The sequence below is a fragment of the Amblyomma maculatum genome, chromosome 6, assembly GCF_055883805.1.
Source record: "Amblyomma maculatum isolate TAMU_Amacu chromosome 6, ASM5588380v1, whole genome shotgun sequence".
NCBI lineage: Eukaryota > Metazoa > Arthropoda > Arachnida > Ixodida > Ixodidae > Amblyomma > Amblyomma maculatum.
In genome coordinates, this window is record NC_139349.1 from 56469395 (window position 1) to 56482617 (window position 13223).

Genomic DNA, 13223 nt, shown 5'->3' on the forward strand with positions numbered 1-13223 from the left:
GCTAAGAGGAAATAGGGCAGTGTATTTTCAGGTTACAATAAATATTTCATTGTAGATAGAAGATCATTGCCTTTACAATACATTATGAAAGCACAATTCTTGAACGCGTCAGAAATAAAGCTTGGTTTAAACCCTTTGTGTAATATAATATAATATGATAATATAACTGGCCGACCTTGTCAGTAATCAAAGTAAGTTCAAACTCTTTTACCCTACACTGAAACTTTAAAACAGCATGCCATATATGGTGATTAATTTGTACTTGATGCTTCATGCAGCAGAATTATTTCCAAGTTCTTATCAGAAAAAGTCAAACTGGTTGTCTTGTTGCAGATTTGTCTAAGAGAGAGGAAGCATTTAGAATTTTCGCTTAGATCAGAGATATGTCCCTTGAAGAGCCATGATACGAATACTCCAAAATGCAAATGCCATTTCTGTGTGCCGACTCAATAGTCGGCTAGTACGTAAATGAAGTGACGCATTTATACCTTAAAGAAACAGATGTCCTCTAGTTCAAAGAGCTTTGTCATTTGACATCAGTTGTAGCAAATAAACAGGTCAGTAACCTTCTTACTGAGCATGTCGAATCGTTCACTGCCAATATTCCTTCCAGCATTCCTTCAAGCCAGGTATGGGCTCAGCGACTAGGTTTAAAATATTGGGGAACATTCGTAATTATAGTGTCACGTGCGCAAAAATAGGAAGAGGAAGAAGAAGAAGCAGTAGTGAAATGGAACCCCGTTTCAGGATAGTAGAGGCACTTCTTAGGTATTGTGTGTGGGATTATTTTGCTCTCTTCGAGCTTACTATACTCGTCAATAGGTACAGGTTATCTTATCGTGTTCTTGGAAGCAGTACACATTGCTCGCTGCTTGCTAGGTTCCAAAGTTGTCGCATATTTTTGTCTTATAACACACATCCCAGCACAAGTATTGCAACGGCTACATGTTCCACAAGTCAAAGCACACACGCAAAGAAAACGTTCTCACTCATGTTTATTGTAAACACACGACATCACATATGCAGCAGTTGCTTTTTGTTTTCAAACACAACCGGTGTGTTTTCATTCAAATCACCTCAGCACGTGCTGTTGTCATTTCACCATGAGACTGCCCGGCCTATTACCTCCTAAAATATCCACGTCACAACACTACGTTTATGCAACATACTCCTCATTTTTTGTGCCTAGTAAACGGATAGTAAGTTTCGGCAGGAATTGTATGCTTACGAACTCATCTATCGAATAGTTGAATCACTCAGTGGTCCATGATATCCAACGTCAAATCTCATGACAAAGCTGAACCCCTGAAAAATAAATACATATCCTGCAAACCAATATTTCCTTCTTTGCTCTGGATGTAGGCCCCTAAATCTCTAAAAAGACGTCAATGACTTTGCAACTTTGCACAGAACCTATGAGCGCTAAACTTGGAAACAGGTTCAGAAGAAAAGACGGTCTCCGCACCCAGAATGTATACGCACGTGTTTCATATTTCTCAGATATTTACCCGGATGGCACACAGACCAGCTGCGTATCCGTTCAACGTCTACAGAACTACGTTCAAAAGTTAAAGCGAAAATATCTGCCATCAGAGGCCTGCAAAGTGCTGCAATGCTTACTCCTAAGGTCCTTTGCGATTGCCTAAAACGGAGATAGCGCGTTTTTAGACAGTGACGAAACTATGGCAGTATACAAGTGTTTCAAGGCCTACAAGTGTTTCAAGGCCAGGACCCACTGCGATTACCTAAAACGGAGATAGCGCTTGTTGTGGCACAGCCTCAACTATGGCAGCATACTGTAATGCCACATCGCCTTTTGGCAAAGAATTAGGTAGATATGGGGCCGATCATATTTTGAAGGTCTCTTCTGAAGCTGCTTTTGGCCTATTTGCCGTAGTTTCTAATGGCTAACAAATGTGTGTTCCAGTAAATGCAGGTTACTAGGGGCGTTAAAACATGAAAATGCCTCGTTCCTGGATAGCACATCGATTAGACCTATAAGTCGATGAATTTCTTATCTTGATGTGTGCAATAGCTGCAACTAAATTAGGTATGTCTCGTTATCTGACGAGCTCTGAATTATTAGAACGCTAAGAGTCAGTTTAAGAATCTAAAGTCGAAATACGCCACCACACAAATAACTTCCGGAAACAAGCAGGGAAAAGTATTTTCTTTTTCAACCCACATTGTTTATCAATGACGATATTAAGGGATGGGGAAGGAAGCAATGCCAAAAATTAGCTACTCGCGAATAAGGCTGTGGCCTACGATGTGCGTCCCAAGTGTTCGCTTTCTACTTTAGATTTTTTACTGGGCACGCAGGACGAAAGATCATCACTTCACGGCATACATTCGACCTAATCACCTGTAGAAACTACACGTCGATGCCCACAACACCCCCAAAAGCGACACAATACTAGACGCTACCGCATGCTGCACGCCTTTGGAAAGTGCGGAGTCCCGATGAAGCCTAGTCGAAGAGGCGGACGTTTCACGGTCGATAGCCTTCCGCTGGCTCAAGATTGGGTCCACGTCGTTCTTTGTAGACGTCGCTTCTTCCCCGTAACCGCCATGTTCGGTGGGGTTGGAGTAAACCTTATCATCGGCGGCAGCACCAAGTTCGTCGTCATCGTACCCGTAGTCATCATCGTCACCACTCTGTGGCGGTAACGAAGAGTCGGGAGGAGTAGGAGTGGCAGTAGTAGTCGTCATTAGGCGTCGCTCGCCAATCGCCGGTAGCTTGTAGTCATCAGCGCACCCTAGCTGTTCTAGAGTCAGCCGGACTACTTTGCTGCCGGCGTTGTTTTCGGTTGCATCTGTGGCTTTTTGAAAGTCGCACTTCACGTGGCGCAGCTCCCGCCTGAACTTGGCGTTACGAGTGACGTTTTCCAGCTGAAGTATCCAGGCCAGCTGGCAGTCGCATTTGAACCTGTTACCTGCGAAGGAGAAGAATAAAGAGTGAAAGAACACTTTTTGTGCAATTGGCAATGTCTATCTCCTGTTGTTCGAAACTAATGATTGAGCTAAAACCTCCTAACAAAAGTATCCGTAATCAAAAATTTTCTCTGGGAAGAAATCGTCTGGATGAGACAACAAGCGCTTCTTCTCATCATAATTGAGAGACCAGGTTTTATAATCTGCTTTATTACGCAGGATGTCCCTTAGGGATGTATATTAGGACCCGTTGTGTTCATGACATACATTAATGACTTCTCTCAGATACCTGAATCACTTGACATAGCAATGTATGCTGACGACACCAATGCGTCTTTACAGCCCTTTCCTTGCCTGCTCTAAAAAAAAGTTATCTTGAAAAGTTGCAATTCTAGCTACCGGCTAAGGTAATTAACTTAAATGTTTCTAAAACGAATTATAATATATTCCGACCAATTAATATTGTCGATCGTAATCTCTTAAATGTGAGATACGAGCGAACACAACAACGCAACTAAAATAAGTCAATAACCATAAATACCTCGTTGTTTGGTTTCATGAAAATCGCTCATTGAACACTCACATTTCCGAACTAGCTGATGGCATCAGCAAAGTTGGCGATTGCCTGTACAAGATCGCTGGTTTAGTATCGGTGTGTGTCAAGCATTTAGTATACTATGCGTTGTTATATTCGCGGCTCACGTTATACATCCTCATTTGCGGCACGATAACCCACTGAAATCTTGAAAGAGTAGTGGTCGTTCAAAACAGGGTCCTGAGAGCGACTGAAAGGTATTATGGTTGACCGCAACATTTGTGAACTGCAGAGTTATTTCTTTGCATAGTACGCTAAAAGCCGATCAGATTTATTACTTTCGCTTGCTACAACGCATACACCGGCACAGGCTGCATAAATCAATGCCAGATCGTAATTCAGTGAGATACGAACTTCGAACCGACAAACACTTACCCCCAAAGTTCGAACAGACAATGGCAAACAAACACTAACCTATCAGGTTCCCACTGTTCTCAACAGGCACAATCTCATTGATGACTTCTTCGTTATCAGCATTACATTCAAACGTAACTTTGAAGCATACCTCATTGCAAATAATATTGAGTTTTCCCCACTCCAATATTTCAAGCTTTCTGTGGATGTATCTTGATCTTAACACGTTGGTTCAATTTTCTTGGTTGAGGCGATTGACTAAATCGCCAATGTTAGCAGCTCTTGACTGGTTGGCCAGTTATGATTTTATTGTATATGTTTGCACCTCGGTTCATTTTTGTTTTCGCTGTGCACTTTTTGTGCTCCTGAGGTTCTCGCGTGTGTAACAAGACTTTTGTGGAATACGCGTTTAATATTGTGTTCGGCTGTGTATGCTTAGATTGACAATGCATTATTTCACTGTTCTGTCAAACTGTACTTGGGTGCCGAGGCCTAGTCGGTTTTCAGCCTTTTGTCTTGGCTGCCCCTTTCTGTAGAAAGAAAAAAAAAATAAATAAGAAAAACACAGCGAGATTCAGGACGCACATATGTTGTGGAAGATAAAGCGTCCACAATGCCAGTTCTTATTGAATAGGACAGGAAATGAAATTTCATCAACATAGGCAATATATCAAATTTCAAAGGCACTTCGCGCAGATGCTTCTTGATTTAATCTTCACTTCTCGTGATCAGAATGTGCCAGCACAGTGCTGTTTCAGTGTCGTCGAAAGGGATTCAATTTTGTTTCAGATTTAACTATTTCAATATTCGCCGAAAGATATAGCATTACATCGACGGGCCATTAGACGATTCGGTAAAGGTTGAGCTTTTTGTGATCTGGTATTTTTGTCACTGGTTTTAATTTATAGTACTGCCAAAATCTACTTCTGCTTTATTGATTATGCGAAAGCGTTTAATTGCGTAGATCACAACAGATTGTGGCAAGCTCTCCAAGAGATGGGAGTTCCAATTCATCTCAACTGTCTGCTCAGGAACCTGTATGAAGGACAAGAGGTCACAGTCAGAACTGAGCATGGTCTTACTGATTGGTTCCCGATCGAGAAAGGAGTGAGACAAGGCTGAATACTGTCGACCTGCCAATTTAACATATATGCTGAGTGCATCATGAGGAAGGCCGGTCTGGACGAGTCTTCAGTTGGAGTGAAGATTGCTGGAAAACTGCAAGGGCGATATTGAACGTGTCATCACGCTCTAGTCTTGAAGACATCTAGGCGGTTGCTCAGGCGCCGGCCTTTGTACTAGCGATGCCCCAAGAACCGCCTGGATCGACTTCGTTCGGGCTACCGGGCGGTACTCCTGCACGCCTGGGAAGTCGGACATGCTTTGCTCGCTGTGCTCGCTTATACCAGGCCAAGTGCGAAGCTACCTTCGGGATTCCACAAAAATGTCTGCTGATATCCGGTACCTTACCTATCTCACTTCTGCACGACGTCTCCTATTTCCGGCACGGAATTTGCCTCATCGTCGTCCCTAGACTGAATGATCAAATTTCAAACAACTGTTCGGATTCTGAATCCAGCAGTGTTCAAAGTTGTCCTGACTGCAGCCAATATGTATATTTAAAAAAATGAGGTGGTGTGCTCATCAGCGCTAGCCATGTCGTCATTGGAGTATACCCATGGCTGTAGCTATTAATGTCACTTTCCGGCACTGCTCGTTTGTCTGCGCTTGGAAAGCACGGGTGTGCGAAACACAGACATTATAAATTTGTTTTCCCAAAAGCCAACTCAAACAAGAAATAATTATAAAAGTATTCACGGTATGAAAAGGCCGGTTTAACAGCGCTTCCCGTCTACACTTAAGACGAAGATTTAAAGAATGTGTTATCAGTCAATAGCTGTCATTGTGAAATCCATGGTCATTTTCGTTTAGACCACTGGAGTAAAATAATTGCACGAAATTTTTTACACAATTGATTTACTTCCGCTCGTTCACGTTTAAATTTTCGCGAAGGTAACATGGTGTAAAAATGCGACACGTGCTGTACCGGGATATTAGATGTTCTAATCACCAAAATGATCTTGAGATTTCTCTAACGTCCTCGCATGGTGCCAGGAATGGGGCATGGTCATAAATAAAGAAAAAATAAACTTCCTGCGTGTGATACGTAAAAAAAAAAATAATTTCTTCACAAGTATCGCCTTTGGAAATCACCATTTCATGAAGAATCCAGTTTTAAATACCTAGATGTAACATTAACTAACAACCTGTCCTGGAATTCACATGTTACAAATATCTGCTCATCCGCATTTCGCAAGCTATGCTTTCTGCGAAACAAAGTTTCGAAAGCTGCAGCTGAATTTAAAAACGCGCCTATAATTCATTAATCAGGCCTAATCTCGAGTATGCATGCGTGGTGTGGGATCCTTATACTAAAACCGATGTTAAAAAACTTTAAAAGAATTCACAGAAAAGTCGCAAGATTTATTTATTCCAAGTTTTCGCCGTTTAATTGATTCCCCATCTGCGCTAATGAATGTGAACAATATCCAACCCCTTGAGACCAGAAGAAAAAAAAGTATCCGCCGAAAATTCCTTTCCCTGCTCATAAATAACAAGTTGGCGCTTGATCCTGCATCCTGCGTATTCTTTTTTAACTACACGCCCTACACGTCATTATCATCCTAGTGCCCTTACTCCATACTTCGCTCGAACTGACACATTAAAATTTTGCTTTTTCCCACGTACCATAGCAGAGTGGAATCTTCCGGCACAATGACTGACAGCACACAGTCATGCTGCATGTTTTATTTTGTTTATTTTGCTCATTTTACTTTGTGCCTTTGTAATTGTATATCTACTTGTGTATTTGTCCTGCTTAAATCTGTACATTGATCTGCAGTATGAAATAAATAAATATATTGCAACAAATAGAAAACGCACCTCCTAAAGCGATGTAAGGAAAGTAAAATATTGCCGCGCGTAATTGAATTTGAAACGTACACACACACAGGTTCCGCGAGACGTGCTAACCTAATATTGCATGGAAAAATCGGCTGAGTTTTAAGGGAAGAAAAAAAAAAAATATCCGTGACACAAACGTACCGAATGCGGTCCCGAGGAATTATACTGGAACCAACATAAGTAGTGTGATGCTGAAACCCTTGCCAAATTAAATTTTCTCCGCAGAGTGCGGTTCACTCGCTTGATTGATTCACTATTTTACCAAACGTTTAACCGGTTTCATTGAGCTTTATTTGATCCATAAAGCACGCTTCCGCAGACTAAGCCCTTCCTGCTTCTAACGCGGGTAACTCAGTTCCAGAAGTATTCAGCCCTTTCTTGCAGAAACTTGAACCGAGTTCAGATTGCAAAAGTACACAGCTTTTGTTCCCTGCTCCTTATAAGACATATATTTGGCATTCTTGAGTGAACGCGTTTAAAATTGATTTGGTTGTAATACAGACTTCTCTTCAGCAAAACTTTCTCTTTCTTTTCCAGCCCCAGCATTATTTTCATGGACCTCTGCACCTTTTTCATCTTACTCATATTCCAACGTTAACGCGGCATTTTTACCCCGACTGAAGCTATCCTGGTAACGAACGATTATAGCTCTTGTTTTTGTTTTTGTTTTCCCGTTTTCTTCCCCCCCCCCCCCTCCTGCTTTTCCTTCTTGGTTTGGTTTCTCTCTCTACGCATGAATGGGCGCTCCGCGCCTCCCCACTCTATCCCCTTTCCTGTGCGTTGGTGTTCGTTTTGTGCATGCCGGGGCTGGTAAAATCTCTGCCTCGCCTGTTTCCTAGTCCTCTTACCCTCCTCTCTGCGAAAGTTGTTTTTGAAAAGAGATGTGTAACCTCCTGCACGTTCATTCTTAACAAATATCGGTCTCCGATCGATACGTTAAAATAAATCCACGATAAATCCACGATGATTCATTTTTACATTTAATAATCAGCTGCAATTCCCTGTTCGTGATATATAATGCATGCATATGTATGTATGTATGTATGTATGTATGTATGTATGTATGTATGTATGTATGTATGTATGTATGTATGTATGTATGTATGTATGTATGTATGTATGTATGTATGTATGTATGTATGTATGTATGTATGTATGTATGTATGTATGTATGTATGTATGTATGTATGTATGTATGTATGTATGTATGTATGTATGTATGTATGTATGTATGTATGTATGTATGTATGTATGTATGTATGTATGTATGTATGTATGTATGTATGTATGTATGTATGTATGTATGTATGTGGGCTTAAGCTCTAGGCTATCTGCTACATAGTTAGAAATGGTTACAAATGGGATGTACACGGACGAGGCTCCCGAAGTGATGAGAGCGCACAAGGGCCATCGGTTAGTCGGCACAACCGGTGAAGATAACAAGTGACATAGCAAACTTTACAAATTCGAAGAAACATAATTTGCGCGAAAGTCTAAGCTTTACGCAACAACTGCTTTACTTCGCAATACATTTCTTGACAGATTGGTTAAAAGGCGTATCTCATAATTCCAATAGCATTTGGCATGTCATGCCAGACAAATTCGAGTGGCTAAGTCAACATTAATCTTTTTGTGGGCAGAAAAACCAATGTGACGGTATTGATCATCGCACAAAACTAGCCCACTAAATTCTTGATTTGTATGAAGTAAAATGTATTTTTAATTTAAATACCTACAGCGACCGTAAGCATTATTGCAGAAGGATGCAAAATAAACACACACACACACACAAAAACACACACACACACACACACACACACACACACACACACACACACACACACACACACACACACACACACACACACACACACACACACACACACACACACACACACACACGCACGCACGCACGCACGCACGCACACGCACACACGCACACGCACACACACACACACACGCACGCACACGCACACACACACACACACGCGCGCACGCACGCATGCACGCACGCACGCCTGCACAAGAAAAGAAGTACCACTGGGTCGTGAAAGTCGAATACTGAATGTGGACCAATGGGGACCAATACATACTGATACACATGCTACATAACAAGGTGCGGAACATAGACTCAGACCTGCACTTGATCTGTTGAGGTAGCCGATTTCACTAGTGAATTACTGAAAAAAAATGCTTTGATAATTGTTAGTTTCGCATTTCATTTCTCTAATTTTCTATCCGTGATCAAGTCAATTTGACTGGAAATGCGGCGAAAGCAAAAAAAAAATGTTTGTTTATTTTTCCGTGATAAATTTTGCTAGCATTTTTAATCCAGTTTGCTCTTCGTGCCAAAAAAAGCACTCACCCGAGCGTTAATTTAATGTTCGTATTACTACTGTTGCAGTCATAATTCTGGACAACAAATCGAGCAGAACAGTTCTGTACACATTTCAAAACGTCAGTCAAATTTAAAGTTCGCAGACGGGAACCAACACTGGCATACTCCAATAGTGGCCTAACATAAGTGAAATATAAAAGCCCTCTAACTTTGAAATGTGCCCGTTCAAAATTCCGTCTAAAAAAATTCAACGTTCTGCAAGCTCTCGAAGCAACGTGGTCGACGGGCTTGATCCATGCTTCCATGCATTTCATGCCGAGGTAGGAGCGGAGCGAAACTTGACTGTAATTGGGGAGGCTTGGCGTGTAGAGGCACCAAAATGAACATATTCAGTGATCCATCAAAGAAGCCATATTTCATATTTTTGCCCCCCCTGAAGACGCTACTCCCCACGCTTCCGAACCACGTGTTCTCCTTTTAAAACGTCTGAAGTGCCGGACGTGGCGTGTGTACCGATGCACTTTCTTTGAGGCCCTCTTGCGGAAGCCAGAGCACTCCAGCCGGAAAAAAATTTTCTTTCGGCCCAAGTGCGCTGCACAGGCATGCGAGCATAAAAGCCTCCGAGCAAAAGGACGCGCCGATGGAGCAGCGACAGAAACAGGATCTTCGTGTCATCTCGTCGCGGCGCCTCACATTCTGCCGAGGCTTGGCATGGCTGGTTACGGCCGCACATTGTGGTCAGCGTTGTGTGCTTCTTTCGTTTCTGTTGCTCCGGCGTCTTTCGAAGCTAAGTCGACTACGCTTGAAGCGCGAACTGTCCTCGTGTATGAGAATACATAGCTGCGTTGCGGAGGACAGCCCATATTTTCGCTTGAGTTTCTTTTCAGGAGTAACGGCTTCTTTCTCTCTGGCGCGATGTGTATGCGTTAGGCACCGTCCAGCCAGCCGTTCCGTTTTGCGAAATATTAGTTTACTGTATCGCCGCTACGCCTGAATAAAGTTCTCGTGTCTCCACAAGCTGAATGCAAAAACTGCATCCAGCGTTCAGGTTTTCGCAAGCCGTGGCCACTTGGCTGAAAGACGCGGGCGGGGGCGACAGAAAGAACAAGGAGTGAGGATAAACGCGAAAGGTAAACTAATCAAAACAGAGTAAGCAGGAACCACGCCCACCTGTTCCTGTGTTTTCATTGCAGGGGAAATTGTTGGATGCAGGGAAGATCGATAACTAGATCCTTTTATCTGGCCGTCCACATACCACGTAGACATCTTCCTGCTATCATTAAAATATACATATTTCTCTAGTCGTGCTAACACCGCTTTTTCGCTGATCATATATGTTCCTTCATTCGTGATCCTTCCATGATTGATTTGTCCAATAAATAAGAGAGGCAGTAACGTGTTCATCAACTTGTTAGCTCGTGCGAATGTTATTGTATTCTGCAGATGAGAATCGGTCTCAGGCTCGACTCCTGACCATTCGGTCGCGTTTCCCAGAAAATGAGGTAAATAGACAAAGTCGAGTTACTGATATGAGCCAGTATCTCATTACTGCGTCCTGCGTCGAAGGCCAGGTCATGCCTTAGCAGATAAGATTCTACATTTTTGCAGGTTACGGTGGCTTTTCAAGACAGCCCTCGTCTTATAATATACCAGCATTACAGGCCTATTTGCACTCGCAGTAGGACAAGTGTTTTGCCTACGTCGCATATCATCGTATACCCTTTCAAGATACGACCTCACTGTCTCCGTAAACTTGCTACTATCCTCTGCCCCCCACCTGACTTTCTGACTTCAACGCTTCCTTCCTACCAGATATAAGAACATTTGTCTATATATACGTTATTTATTTTAGTATACTGTGTACAAAGCTTTATCACTTTATGAGGTTTCAGATCTTTGACGTCGAAAAGTTAGAGTCCATTTCGAGCCTATAGTGCCTCAATTTTCGCTAAACTGAAGTAACATGTGGAAAGTAATTGGGGTGATAGCATTCACTGCGGCACAAACTGTTAAAAAAGACACTTTTACCCTGCAGCACAGATGGAAAAAAAACCCAGAAAAGTGAAGGATACAAGGCAGAAACTGTGTAGGGACTAAGAAGAACGCAGATTGCGTTGACTTTCGGGCTGCTTCCCTCGTACCTTCTGCCACGGGCTCAAACCGTAGCATAAGGTCAGGCCACTCGCTTAGCAAAGAAAATTTTCTTCAAGACAGTGAAGAGAAAGGAAAACGGAGACAGCAGAAGCCTTAACCTTAAGTCGAAGTGAATGCGAGAGTGCGCTTTGTTGTCGGAAAGTGCCAAGAGTCAAAAACAAAGAAATCTCCGAACCTCTTTACGCAAGGCATTGCCTCATTGTTGAATGTTGGCCTCAGTTCTACGCACCGTCGCCGTTACTAAGCCCCGTACGGCATGATACAGACAGCGGGGTTTTATAGAACCCTACATCTGGCATATTTATTGCATCTTTGCATTTTGACGCTGCTCCTTCTCGAACAGACAGCTTAGTAGGAAGTCCTTTACCTTCCCACGGTCTTATTTTTTGCATGCATCGTAGCGCACGGCTATCGTTCAAAGCTGTGCAACTGAAACGCTGAACGGAACTATAACGCGAGAATGCGTATGCATGCGTTTCGTGGGACACATTTCGCGGTAGGAGAGTTTCTCCGGTCGCGTCTCGCGCATTATGCGGTTGGTGTGACGTTTTGTTCTCAACAATGCAGTCATGTTTTTCTTTCTAGGAGGCAACGGCGCTATCGCTTATAGAATCGTGACGAGGCAGAGATAAGGATTTGAATTGCTAATGCCGGGGTAGAGGGCTGCGTTTCAAACGCTTCCATGCGGACGCGGAAAGACCTTCGATACACGTCGAGGTTGGGGACAAAAGGTGGCTCTGCTGTGTGGGCAAAAGGGAGACATTCTATGCACCTATCGCGCAAGTGCATCAAGCTGCATTTGCTTTTCGGCAGATGCCAGCAGCCGACGACGAAGCGCAAATGTATGGGAGAGATGGAAGAGGCCAGACAGGGGCATTTCGTCGCAAGGCTTACGTTCGAAATGCTCTTGCGCAAGTGCTCTATGTTGGAAACTGACTTATACGCTGCTTCCTTTCTTTTTTTTTAATTTTGCATTTTGTTTTTTCTTCTCACTACAGAAGGAATGCTAGAGACTTGGGTCTGTGTCTATATTCACTGTCTTTTAGTCGTGTACAGGGGCTCCATTGTAGTAATGTCATGACCATCGCTCCTCGAGCCCCCACTTGTAAATCTTTGTGGCCGAGGCAGCGACGGCCCCACAATTGAGCCCTTTCTCCCGTGCTTTTTTTGCTGCCGACATAAGGCCACAGAGTTAAAAGCACCGTTCTTCAAAACATCCAGCCTGGGCGTTGTGAGCGAAAAATTCCGGACATAGCCTTGGTAGGTGGTAGTTGGCTGGACACATGGCCTTGCACTGATTGGTCTTCGCATTGTGTGACGTCACGGGAGCTCATGCCATGGCCGTGTTAGCAGGCGCTACCAACTCGGCCTTCGCTTTTGAGATGGGACGTTGAAGTCAGAGTCTAGCTTTCCAACACGTTGTTCCTATACATCACGCAGACATATTCGCGCAGCGGGGGATTCATATTATTTCATGTTATGTTCGGTGTTCATGCACACAATGGTCTGTCTTGGGACTGTATCTGCAAAAGAGTATCTGTCGAATAATTAAGGCCAAATAAATTATTATTGATTAAGTGAGTACTCGTGCGAATGGACGCGAACGGGGATCTGAAAGGGAGCCAGCAAACTGGAGCCATTGAGACTGCCGCCTCACACCCTTTAAGGCGGAGTCTACGAATCCATCAAATTTTTATTGCGAAAGCAATACTACGACAGCCAAAGCGGGACCTCGGGTGACCGCAGCTACGCCGTGAAGAGGCGTAGCTACGGTCTCCTCATAAACAAATCTGCCTGCCATGGCATTTGAATTCACGTTACCCCTGTGCCAAGGGCAGGAGCTGCCAACTCGGGTCGCTCCTTTCATATGGGAGGGTGAGATCA

At 43.3% G+C, this 13223-nt stretch overlaps 1 protein-coding gene across 1 annotated transcript in view; it reads right to left on the minus strand.

Moving 5' to 3' along the window:
• Positions 1 to 978: 978 nt before the first annotated feature.
• Positions 979 to 13223, minus strand: part of LOC146185804 (uncharacterized) — a 57436-nt gene continuing 45191 nt past the window's right edge. The window contains exon 4 of the mRNA XM_084606740.1: positions 979 to 2936. Coding sequence (XP_084462866.1) covers positions 2362 to 2936 — 575 coding nt within the window. The 3' untranslated portion in view covers positions 979 to 2361. The remainder of the gene's footprint in view (positions 2937 to 13223) is intronic.